The following is a 13397-nucleotide window of genomic DNA, read 5'->3' on the forward strand; positions in this document are numbered from 1 at the left end:
TCTGGGAAGATGAGGAAGTCCTCACCAGATTTCACCTGTTTCTCTCTGGGGAGTGTGCAGTGCTATCATAAGGGGATGGAGTACTAGGGTTTTTGAAAAGGAATGAAATGGTTGTCTCCAGAGAGAAAGAGGATAATGACTTCATGGGGTAAAAATGAAGTGCTATTGATTTCTAAATGAGATTGTTGGTTCTAATTTTATCAGTTGGCACAAATGTGTGATTTCTCCAGCAATATTTGGTTATTATAATGTGCCAAGTAATCAGATGGTTAGATTTAAATAGGGCTAGGGTTCTATCAGGAGAGAGGGACAGTGAGATTGAAGGATTTGGAAGGGAATGGCCATAGTGCTGGACCATGTGGTATTGGCTAAATATGAAGAAGGGAGAGGAAGGATACAGGATGGGGAGGCAGCGGCAAGGCTAGATAATGTTAAAAAGGGGTATGGGTTTTGATAAAACCAATAGTTATCTGAATGAAAGTAGTAGTAGAGCATATTCAGTGGAAGTGACAGGAATGTGGGAGATAAAGATTTCAGCAGTGATTCAACTCTAAGATTAGACTAAGGTGGCTGGAGTGGAGCTAAAGGTCATCGGCACTAAGAAAGTAAAGAAACTGAGAAGCCGGTGGTAGTATGTTCCTGTGTTTGTCTTTCCAGGTGGCATCGTGGACAAAGTATTGGGCAGCTCTGTGTGGGACACAGCTTTTTTACTATGCTGCCAAATCTCTAAAAGCTACAGAAAGAAAGCATGTAAGTATTCCTCCTCTGAACTGCTAGCAGAGTTTCAGTGCCTCTTCATGGTTGTAAAGAAAGTAGTCCTGATGGAATGCAGCAATTTGGATCATTTCCATATTCTATTCCAGAAGTTCTTAACATCTATTCCTTGTGTGAGTGTTGTGGTAGAATTATTTTTATTTAGTAAGACCATTCCAGGGAAGGTCTTGGAATAACTTCCATATTTAGAGTTTCTTTTTTTGAATGCTATTTTTCCATCAAAGCTCAAAAATGCTTATTCCCACTCTATTTTGGCATCAAAACCTTCCCAAGCCTGGGTTTCTTGTTCAGAAAGTAGTTGGAAATTACTGCTTTGGAGTCTCAGTTCATAATCTGTAAAATGTGAAAAATTGGGACCATCATCTAAAGTTCTTTGCCACCTCAATCTCAGGAGTGGTTTTTCTCAACAGTGAAGAGGAATAATAGTTACTATGCTTACTCTAGTCCACTTTCTTGTGTTGCATATTACTTAGAAGAAGCCTCTCAATGCACTTTTCTCCAAATGTAGAATCTTCTATAAATCTCTTTTGCATGCTGTTTTGTTTTTATATGCTAGTGATACAGTCTTTGAAAGAAGAAATTTTCCATGTTGCATTAATAAAATCCCCTTGAGAAGAATTTTATTTCTAAGTCATGTATTTTGCCGTGAAATTAAGTGGTTTACCATACCAAGGAAAGGTAATCCACTAAAAAAATTGAGTCCTTTTACTATGTATAAATTATCCAGTGACATTGCATAATTCAGAGAAGCTCTTCTTTATTCTTAAGAAGAGTATGTTGTTGGTTTAAATGAATGTTATAAGTGCCATAAAATAGTATCAACCTTCGTTCCTTGCCATACCTACACCTGTCATTGTCCTGAATTTCACATTAATTATTGCCTTGCTCTTCTCTAATTTAGTTTACCATATATGTTTCCTTAAACAACACATTGCTTCATTTTTTTTTTCTTTTTTAAAGATTTTATTTATTTATTTGACAGAGAGAAACATAGTGAGAGCAGGAACACAAGCAGGGGGAGTAGGAGAGGGAGAAGCAGGCTTCCCGCAGAGCAGGGAGCCCGATATGGGACTCGATCCCAGGACCCTGGGATCATGACCTGAGCCGAAGGCAGACGCTTAACGACTGAGCCACCCAGGCGCCCAACACATTGCTTCATTTTTGAACCGTACCTGAATGGAATCATATAAATTCTCAAATTCTGGCTTTTTTTTTTTTTAAGGGCGGGGGAGGGGCAGAGGAAGAGGGAGAATCAGGGCCCGACCTGGGGCTCAATCCCACGACCCTGAAATCATGATCTGAGCTGAAATGAAGAGTCAGACACTTAACCAGCTGAGCCCTCAGGCGCCCCTGAAGTTCTGGCTTTTTTGCCCACTATTATTTTACAATTGTTCAGATAAAGTCCTCACATTGAGGTAAAGGACTGTTTTTTGTATTCTGGTCAAAGTGACTAATACTCACACACCCAACAGAGTTATACAGACTAGTTCCACCCAAACATTTTGCAGAGTAATTGCCTCTGATTAATACTGCTATCCTCAAAGGGAGGAAAAAAGATTGCTATAGCTGAATTAAATCCTTTGTCTTCAGATACAGTTAACTTTTCACATAGCCACTTTGAGATGCTTGGCTCAATTTCACTTAGTTGACGATTATAAAGAAGTAGATTCAAAATTAAATGTTTTTTATTTTTTCCTAAACTTTAGTTAGAAAGAAGCCAGATGAAACTAGAGCACACTGGGTTGTAAGGAAATCAAATTGAGTGCCAAGGTAATGAACTATATTCCTAATCTTCTTAAATTAAAACTGTTCGGGTTAAAGAAGGAATTACAAGAACAACATAGAGGGTAGAGAGGCAGGCTTGTGTTAATATTATAGAATCAGTTTTGAGATGTGGCACAGAACTAAAAGCAGTGAAGGGAAAACTTTTTTAAATCATTTTCAAACAAAATTATATTATTAGAAGAAAATAATGGCTATATATAAGCAACAGATAAAGGATTAAAATGTGTTCTCTAAACAGAGCACCACCTATGTAGTGTTCTTGCCAAAAGTTTAACCTGACTCTCTAATCATGAAGAAACAATCAAATCCAGATTGTGGGACGTTCTACAAGACAACTGGCTTGGATTCTTAAGACCAAAATTTGGTAGATGGGGCGGGGTGGGGGGTGGGGGTGGACAGGAGGACTGTTATAGATTAAAAGAGACTGAAGAATCTGAGAGGTAAATGCAATATGTGTACTTCAGTTGAATCCTGGAGGTAATTTCTTTTTTTTTTTTTTTTTTTAACTACAAAGGTCATAATTGGGACAATTGAAAAAATTTTAATACGGGTTTTATAAAAAATGTGTCTGTTAAATTTCTTAGATACTTATATTGTGGTTATATAGAAATATATTCTTAGGCTATACATGCTGAAATATTTAGGACTCAGTTTTATGATGTCTGCAGTTCAAAAAGATCAAGCAAATGCATAAAATGTAGATTCGTGGGTAACCACTGTGGTATTCTTTCAACTTTGTAGTTTCAACCTTTCAAAATTGAAAGCTGGAGGGAAAAAAAATTACTAATGAAAATATACCTGTTCATATAGGTCTATAAATTCAGAAGGAAGAAATCTGGAAGCCTACAAACCTATAAGTTTTATTACTCTCCATACATTTTTTTTGCCTGTGAGGAACAGAATAGGCTTGGCAGGGTAGAATAACTGGGGAGAGCGAAGGGGGACTCCTATTATGTCTATATTTTTGGACTTTTTTAAGATTTTATTTATTTATTTGAGAGGGAGAACACAAGCGGGGTGAAGGTGGGGAGGGGCAGCGAGAGAGGGAGAAGCAGACCCCCCGCTGAGCAGGGAGCCAGACATGGGGCTCAATCCTGACCTGAGCCAAAGGCAGACACTTAACCGACTGAGCCACCCAGGAGCCCCTTTTTGGATGTTTTAAAATGAAAACATTCACTGTAAAAATGGTTTTTATTGGAAGTTTACTCATTGTAAAAAAAAATTCTGCAGGTATGTTTGAACCCATCGCTGTATGGTAAAGAGTGAATAAATACTATTCAATTAGTTAAATTTTTAAAGACCAAGACTGTGCCTGAAAAGAAATCTGTACCAAAACTAACAACTTTCCACAGCTCAGAATAAAACAGGACATTAGGAAAAGGGAAAGAGGAGATAAATAGAAGATGAAATATAATTGGCTAGTAAACATGAAAAGATGATCAACCTTATTAGGTATCAAAAATGCAGGTTAAAGAAGATGCCCTTTTTTGCTATTAGGCAAAAATTTTGAAGATTGTTAGTAGAGCATTAGGGAAACATAGACTATTATCCATGATTTGCAGAAATTTAAATTGGTATTGTTTTTGTGGTGGGCAGTCCTAGTCCGTATTTAACCTAATAATTACCAGTGATTCCTTGTCTGAGAATCTGTCCTGTGGAAGTCCTTGAACAAGTGCACAAAAATTCCTGTAGAAGAATATTCCTGTAGTGTTTATAATAGAAATCTATAAAGACTCAAAATACTTATCAATAAGGAAGTACTGATAAGTGAAAACTATAAGAGTACAAATACGCCCCCATTAGTACAGTGAACCCTTGAACAACTAGGTTAGAGGTACCTATGCCACCTCCCTCCCACACCTGTGCAGTTGAAAATCTGTGTATAACTTTCAACTCCCCAAAAACTTAACTACCAATAGCCTACTACTGATCAAAAGCTTTACCAATAACATAAACAGTTGGTTGACACATTTTGTATATGTATAGTATGATATATTATTACAATAAAGTAAGCTAGAAAAAATGTTAAGAAAAGCATAAGAAAAAAAAGACACTGTAATGTATTTATCCAAAAAAATCTGCATTTTAAGTAGACCTGCATAGTTAAAACCCATGTTGTTCAAGGGTCAGCTGTATATGAAAACCAACAGCATCAAAAAAGTCTTTGGTGTAAATGCATAGAGAAAGGTCAGGCATTTGTTTTCTTGATTTTTCTGCGTGGATAACCAATTTTCCTGGCATCATTTATTGAACAGTTCATTCTTCCTTCATCAGTCTGCAGAGTCCACTCTTGTCATACGAATTTGCATCTCTACGCCCAGATGGCTCTCTTGACTTTCATTACCCTGTCTGTTTGTCCCTGTCCTGTAGCCCATGGTCTCAATTACTGTAGCTCTATGAGTCTTGATGTGTATTAGGGCAGGTCCTGACTAACTGTTCCCAGGAGTGTATTGCCTATTTCTGCTCCTTCGCTCTCGTATATAAATTTTAGAATCAGCTTCTCAAGTTCCGTAAAATCCTACTGAAATTTTTATTGAAATGACACTGAATCTATATAAATCAAATTAGAGAGAATTGACATCTTTACAAATCAAACCTTTTTCTTCATCTCATGGTATTTCTTCATTGTTTTATGTCTTGGATGCCTTTTATCGGTTCTACTTCTGTATATCTTTTGTCGCATGTATTGCTAGATACCCCTCTTATAAATGACTTATAGTTCTCGTGGATAGAATTACAGTTGATTTTCATACTGATCTTTTCCAAGTGTCTTTGCTCATCATTCTTATTAATTTGGTAGATGTGAGTGGATTTTCTTTGTCCATGAGTAATGGCAGTTTTATTTCTTCCTTACTCTTATACCTTTTATTTCCTTTTTGTTACCCTATTAAAATAGCTGACTAGTTCTTCAAATTCTGTGTTGAATGGAAGTAGCAATGATAGGCATCCTTGTCTTGATACTGATTTTGAAATGTTTTTAGCATTTTACCCTTGAGTGTGTGTGGCAGGGTTTTGATTTTGGGCTTTTTTTTTTTTTTTGTCATCTTTCCTGCGTTATTTTGGTTTGGTTTTTGTGTAGGTTTTGTTTGCTTGGTGGTTACTCTTTATTGAATTAGGAAGTTCCCTTCTATTCCTAGTCTGTCACAAATATACGTTATATTTTAGCAAAAGCTTGTTGGGTAAACTGAGTTGAATGTATTTTTTTCTTTCTTAATCTGTTAATATGGTGATTTAGTTTAATAATTTTTCTAAAGTTAAAAAAATAATTTTTGAACTTGATTGAACTAATCTTGCTTTCTTGAAATAAGCCCAATTTAGTTGCACTGGTTGATTTCTAACATTAAACCAACCTCACATTCCTCGGATAAATCCAGATTGGTCATCACATATCAACTTTTTTTTTTTTTAAGATTTATTTATTTTAGAGAGCGAGAGAGCATGAGCAGGAGGGGTAGAGGGAGAGAGAGAATCTCGGGCAGACTCCATGCTGAGCGTGGAGCCCAACGTGGGGCTCTGTCTCACGACCATGAGACCACGACCTGAGCAGAAACCAAGAGTCAGACACTCGACCAACTGCACTACCCAGACACCCCTATCAGCTTTTTTATACACCAGTATTTTATTTAATATTTTTCCATTTATGGTCATGAATGAAATTAACCTAATTTTCTGTTCTTTTCTAACAGCCCTTTTTTTCATTGCATTTATTTCAAGTTTAACTTAAAAAAAAAAAAGAATAGAAAAGTAACAAGCATACTAAGAATACCTTTTTTTGAGAAATACAAGTAAGAATATATTATTAAGAATTGTCTGGGTCACCAGGGTGACTCAGTCGGTTGAGCATCCAGCTCTTGATCTCAGCTCACTCATGATCTCAGGGTCATGAGTTCAAGCCCCGTGTTGGGCTCCATGCTGGGCATGGAGCCTACTGAAAAAAAAAAAAAAAATAGCACTGCTGGTTTAGTAAATCATCAGGTTTCAGGTAATACCCCTATTACATTGTATACTTTAAACTTACGCTGTGTTATATGTTAATTATATCTCAATAAAGCTGGGTAAAAAAAGATAACACCTCTATTAAAATGTAGGTGTGTTTCCTAATAAGGGAGGGGTTCGGGGCAGCGTAGTAAGGAACAGAAAAAACCCACAGAGATGAATTTATCAGATCCAACGACAGATCATGCTTTTTTGGGAATTAAGACTTGGACAGGTTTTGATGAAGAGTTGAAGCTAGGAAGGATCTGAAGAGTAGGAGACTGTCTAAAGAGGGCATGCCTAAATGGAATTTAGTAGTAAGTAAAAGGCTGTGAGCAGACTCAACCAACATGAAGTCACAAATATTATCTCTCACGGGAGAAACTGAAAATATGCTTATCCTTAATTTTTGCTTAGGATGAGCCATAAATTTTGTGTTTCCATTAATGATCTTTTTATCTCTCAGTTCAAATCAACATCAAATAAGAACGTATCTGTGGTAGGATGGATGGTGATGATGGCTGATGACCCAGAACACCCAGATCTCTTCTTGCTGACTGACTCTGAGAAAGGTGAATCATTAGCATATCTAGGGTTTAAGGTATTGCGAGTACATAATGTTCAGTTGGTCCACACATAGTTTAACTAGAATACTTGACCAGGAACATGTTTTTGTAGTTTTGTCTCTTGGGAAATAATTCTGTCTCATAATGTAGAGTAATGATATCAATATTTCTGGTATCAATATCTGTTATAAGCATATTTTCTTTGCTGCATGGGCATAAGCTTGAAATTAAAAGCCCAGGTAATCCTTAAGGAGCTAAGAACCAGGCAGAGAGGGAGGGAAGGAGGGAACTGGAGAATCAGTTACTTTAAAGCCTCAGACATCTGCTATATACGTAGTACCCCTTCGTCTATACCCTCAAATAAATTGTTATGCTTAAGTTCTGAATGTGGCAGAGGTTTTCCTCTAAATGATTTTTAGTCCATTATTTTTAATGAGGTTAATATGTTATTTAACTCCTATTGCTTTCCAAATAAGTATAATTCATAATGAATACTTTGCTTACAATATTGAGAGAGACTTATGAAGGAAATGATTGACTCTTGACCAGTGGAGTTTTTTAAGTGGATCAGAGAAGTTGGAGGGTGGGCCGTGTAGAATCAGACCCTGTGCATCTCTAGTGGAGGCCGCAGGTGGCCATCGGAACGCAGCCTGACGTGATTGCTGCTCTTCCTGCATAACAGCTGCTAGCTGTTGATAAGCACCTCAGAGGGAGCCAGACGGGAAATTCTTTCCTCTTTGCCCAGAATCTGCCACTGCAGCAGCTCACCACCGAAATTCTGTTTATTGACTGTACAGTTATATTTTCACCTCTATTCAGAATGTATTTTATAGCAACAGATATTCCACTTTTAGGATATTATAGCATTTTAAGTGAAAACTTAAGCAAATATATTGGATACGGAAAAAAAATAATAGTAGGAAAATGTCTCATTTTGAGATGAACTAGACTGACTTACAGAGTAAGAACTCCCTGCTCAGCATTCTGAATTCAGAGTCCCTGTCCCAACCCCAAATCCCAAAGGCATTATTCATAAAATTACATTTTAAGGAGATCATTTTCATTGGGCTTAGTTAACAAATTCTTTATTTTCTTTCAGTTTCCCTAGTGTAGCTTGATGGGACTCTTTCCAAGTAACCAAGGTTTTTGTAACATTTGTACTAATGGTCTTTTGGAGGGGGAGGAGAAAGTAGATAAATGGCAGCTATGGCCAGCTTAATTGTAGATACGCCTTCGATTCAGATTGCTCTAATGTCCACATCTGAGTTCAGCAAGTAAAACAGTATTATTTAACATGAAACATTGGTGAAGAAACTGTTGCTTCTGAAAGTAAAAAAGTTCTCTGAGTGTTCCAGTCTCAAAGGAAAGCTCTGTCATGCCTAAAGAAAGGTCAGACTCTTGGGCCGTTGAATGCAGTTATAAAGGAGAGAGTAGAATTCGATACAAATTGGGAAATAAAAACTTAGGTCAATGAAAAAAGGGAATAAAGCTCAACTTAGGGCAGCCTTCAGTACATGAATCCTTTGTTTTTTCAGTTTATCACCTTAATACATACAACCATATAAGATTTATCTATTATGTGTCAATCTTGAATTAGTCAACATAAGTTGTAAATATACACAACACGGATGAATTTCTAATTTTCTAAAAGAGGAATCAGTGACTCTTTAGATTTTCCCAGAAATCCCTCAGTAGACCCAGAAATCTGTGATGATTTCAGCAAACGTAACTAACACCTGAAAGCATGGTTGATATTGATCCTTAATCATATTACATACCTAATGTTTAAATGTTAAACGTGTTAAAGCATTTTGCCTGTAAAAACTTAATATTAACGTATTCTGTACTCTCAGTCCCACATACAAATCTAGGGGAGCCAAACGATTCTTTTATTTAGGTATACTTTCCTCTAAAGAATATTTAAGGAGACAAGAATACTCTTCCAATTCATAAGCAGCAAAACGGTGACTTTCTGAATAAATGATAGCATGTGAGCATAGCATTGAGAACTCTTCTTTTTATTTGTATTAGAAAATCAGGTGCTAGAGACCGAGAATTCTGAAACTGAGAATTCTAGTCATGTTTCATTTTGCTCTTTGATATATGACTGAATTATTATATGTCAGAGTCCTTAAAATTTTATCATTTTCCCCTTGTTTTTAATAACTTTAGGAAACTCATACAAGTTTCAAGCTGGCAACAGAATGAACGCGATGCTGTGGTTCAAGCATTTGAGCGCAGCTTGCCAAAGCAACAAGCAGCAGGTGAGCAGTGTCTCTCGGTCCTCAGGATGGTCCGTCGCTTGGGACCGTATTTAAAAGAGTTCCAAGGGAAGTGAACAGACTAATTTTATGAATGAAGAAGGAAAATGATACTGTTTTTATTCTTTTTCTTACAGCGGTCGGCAAGTATGAAGTCCACATTTTAGTGAGGAGATAGTCAATAAAATAATGAACAAATAAAATTTCAAATGCTGAAAACTATATACAGAACTATATATACATACATATATATATGGAAAACAAAATAGAATTATGTGATACAGAGTGATGAGAGTAGACACAACTTTAAATAAATAAGAGTGGGCAGCAGAGATCTCCCCAAAGACATTGACGTGAGTGACAAGAAGGAACAGCCATGTGAAGATTAAGGTCTGCTGGAGGGCACAGCAAGTTCAAAGGTCCTGAAGCTGGAAGGAGCTTAAGGTGTTCAAAAGAGGCAAATGTTGCCCATGTCGGTAGAAAACAGTGAGAGGCAAAGAAATAGAGCTCCAGGGGCGTAAAACTTAGATGGCACTTTAATAAACATTATTCTGATTCATCTTTATTCTGTTAATAACCTGAGTAGGTTCCTGTGGTTGCAGCAAAACCCAAAGCCATTTGGATCTGTTTGTTTTTATTTCACTGAAACAAAGATGGTCTAATTCAAAGGCTTTCAGCTGCAGAGGAGAAATGAAGCCATGGTATTGTTTTCCCCAAACCCTGTTGCAGATCTAAAGTTGAGCCACGGATTGGTAGAACAGACGTAAAATAAACATAACTGCAGTTATGGAAATATGTGTAGACTTTTTGTAGGCCAGTTTTTAGTTGAATATATTTGAAGACCATTGATTTCAGGTACTGAAATTCAGAAGTGTACAGTTAAGTGTTATCCGTAGCTAATTGTGAATAATACAATACACCATATAAGTTTATATCACTTACTAAAAGTATTTTTCACCCTGTGCTGTCAGGACCAGAGTTTTACCCCTTTTTTGATAAAGGAAGAAACTAGTCTCAGAAATGCTAAATGACCTACACAGGGTCAAACAAGCAAATGTCTTTATCTTTGGGTCCATTCTTTTTAAATATTGTTAGAATAGGCTTTGTTCTCTTAGAATTTTTATTTCAAATATATATATGAAAGACTGATAGCAGTATTTGGTATCATTTTTAGCACCCTCCACTAAGGGCATGAAACGCCATTGAACAGACTACTGTCTTGCCTTTGTCAAGTTAGGGCCTGGGACAGAGTGAATAGACTAAGCTTATGTGCAACTCAACTTACATTCTTTAAGTGTGCTTAAAGTATTGTCATTTTTTTTTTTTTAATCTCAGATTTCAAGATTAATCTAGACAGTGTATACATACCAACATAAAGGTGAACAAGTCAACCAAATGTGTATAAGTGGGTTTATTTGTTTGTTTCTTTCCATACTGGGAGAATCAGAGTAGTAGCAAATATATAAATAGAAGCTGTGAAATGTGAAAATTTTTGGTAGAAGCCTCTGATTCACTCAAGTATAATACCTTAAATCATATTCAAGGAACTTAGGAGGAAATGAACTTATACTTTATTTAAACATGGGTTTCTTATAACCAGACCTGAGAATTTATACTTTAAGCACTTGAGCATTTGTATTGTATTTGATTTATGATTCAATTATGATTGTATTATTAAAGATCTTTTCATTCAGAGGGTGACACGTGTAAGAGACTCCCCCTCCCCTTTTTCTTGAATATTCTAGGTTTTCAGAAAAAGATTACTAAAGTGATAGCTGTTAAGCTGTTTTAAAGGACAGAGAAATGACCACTGAAGTGAGAATATCTCTCCCAGCACAACTTCAGAAAACAGTAAGGGTTAAGAGTTTTTTTTTAACATAGTGAAACCCTCTTTAGTCCTTGTCTAGAGGACTCATCAGCTGATTTTCAAAAACAAAATATACTTATATTTCAAAGAATTCTTGTGGAATTTTCCTCACTACAATGTGGACTTCATGTCTTATTGTTGATTTCTATAAGGAATCAAATTAAACTCGAACCAGTCTATAAGCCTCAAACTGTTATATAACCTGTTGATTTTTCAGTCACCCAAGTGTCAGATCAGAATTTATCTAACGATGAGTTTTATTCTTTCATACTTACTTTCATGATGATTTCACAAAGAAATTCTTAGTAATGTTCATTATAAAATTATCCATGCTGGATTTAAAAATGTGCATGTAGGAATTCCTGGTAAAACAGAGACTGAGAAAATAGACGATAAGTATGTTTGTCAGAGTGTCACCCTAACTAGAGACACACTTCTTTTCTTGTTCATTTGCTCACTCAGCGGACATCTGCTGAGCACCCTGTGTTGGACAAGAAAGATACCGTCTCCGCCCTTTCTCCCATTCCAATTTCAGTTTTCTGGAAAGAGAGTATTAACTGTGATTTTCTCAAAAATGTTCTAGCATATTTTATTCATTATTCATAAATGATTGCAGTACCTTCTGTCAAATTACTTCTTTAAAAAGTATCTGGGCTTAAAATGATGAAGAAAGATAAGAAATAGTACTTTGAAAAGCAACTTTTAAATACTATCAGTTTTGTACTGCTTATATTTTTAAGGTTCCTACAAACTTGATGACTTTTGAGTAGAAGCCTAAGAAAGAAGCGAGGTGAACTATCACCCCTAAGTGAGAGTGAGGAGGTGACGCGAGCGCCAGCTATGAGCCAGTTCTGGGCCAGGAGGAGCCCAGAGGCTGCGTCTCAAGACTTTGGAGTTCTGAACCAAAAAAAGCACTAATTTCAGGGAATGAAGTGAGATATTCCCAGAGAACACATTGGAGTCACTAAACAAACTGCCATGGACCGCGCTGCTTTTCTCTGAACTGACCTGCGGAAACCACTGCCTTAAACGAACGAAAGGAAAACCAACATGAAGCACCAAATAGTGTGTGTGCATCTTCTGGCGGTGCTGTGCTTGGAATAGATCGTAGCCTATTTGCGTTTCTTTTAACTTTGTACTAATTTTGGAGGGGGGAATCTCCTTTTTTTAGACACACTTTAAAAAGGAAAACATCTTTCTTATGAGTTATGTGAGGGGCTGGTGTAGAAAGGAGGTGTGAAGATGCTCCACCTGCCCCGGGGGGCTTCTCCGCTCCCGGTCATCTGCAGCCTCCCCAGCTCTCCCACGGCAAGAGTTTCGGGATTAGACATGTTCATGATGTGAGTTGTTGGGGTTCGTTTGGGATTGGGGGCGGGGGTTGTTTCGAATGAGGGGAGATTTTTCTTAAACACTAAACTTGGGAAATTGAGTTCTGGGTGGGGAGCATCATTTTCTGCGGGAGGCATGAAGGCTGAGCGCTCCTATTCCAGACACTTTTCAAGTGGGCTCCAGAAAGCATGGTTGTTTTTAACTGGGTTTAAAATTTAGCCTTCTATATGAATTCATTGTTGGACCACAGATCTGCTTAGGAAAGAACCAAAATCCCAACCTAAACTTTTCTGAGATTTTACAGTAATTACATTTTTTTTCAAGTGAATTGAATTATCCCTTCTACCAGTCTCTGGTGACTTTTGTCGTCAAGATGATATACTGATATTTCATCAGGATATTTTCTCTTACAGTGTTTCATGTACACAATGCCAGTTATTTTTTTTATTATTCATTTTTGTTATTTTTGTTAAGTATGAGAGTCAGGATTACATTTGTTTAAAAGAGCTTCCGCATATGTATGTGTGTATGTATTTTATTATAAGTCACAGAAAATAATTTTAAAAGGGAAAAGGGTGAAAGATTGAGATTCTCGGAATCTTAAGTATCAAAACTTCCCTTCTTACGTAACTTTCCTTTATTACAAAACACTTTTCTGAAAACGTACTGTAGGTCCTGGCCATGAAACCATATTCTGTCAGTGGTAGACCAAGCTGTTTTGGGAGAGCTCTTCCATGCAACAGTGCGTTTAATTTCCAGAATAAATGCTGAATTGCAAGAAGGAAAAAAAAAAAAAGGTTTAAAGGTGAGCTGCCTTAGAGTTTTAACAAAAAATGGCAC

The 13397-nt window shown here is 36.7% G+C and overlaps 1 protein-coding gene across 2 annotated transcripts in view; it reads left to right on the forward strand.

The window, feature by feature from the left end:
* The window catches only part of RALGPS2 (Ral GEF with PH domain and SH3 binding motif 2), a 152832-nt gene extending 139768 nt beyond the window's left edge, over window positions 1-13064 (forward strand). For both annotated transcript variants that reach the window (XM_032393481.1, XM_032393482.1), the window contains 4 exons: window positions 658-750; window positions 7001-7106; window positions 9273-9364; window positions 11969-13064. In XM_032393481.1, the coding sequence (XP_032249372.1) occupies window positions 658-750; window positions 7001-7106; window positions 9273-9364; window positions 11969-11998 (321 nt within the window). In that variant the 3' untranslated portion in view covers window positions 11999-13064. The remainder of the gene's footprint in view (window positions 1-657; window positions 751-7000; window positions 7107-9272; window positions 9365-11968) is intronic.
* The last annotated feature ends 333 nt before the right edge of the window (window positions 13065-13397 follow it).

Source organism: Phoca vitulina, unplaced genomic scaffold (genome assembly GCF_004348235.1).
Source record: "Phoca vitulina isolate PV1807 unplaced genomic scaffold, GSC_HSeal_1.0 scaffold73, whole genome shotgun sequence".
NCBI lineage: Eukaryota > Metazoa > Chordata > Mammalia > Carnivora > Phocidae > Phoca > Phoca vitulina.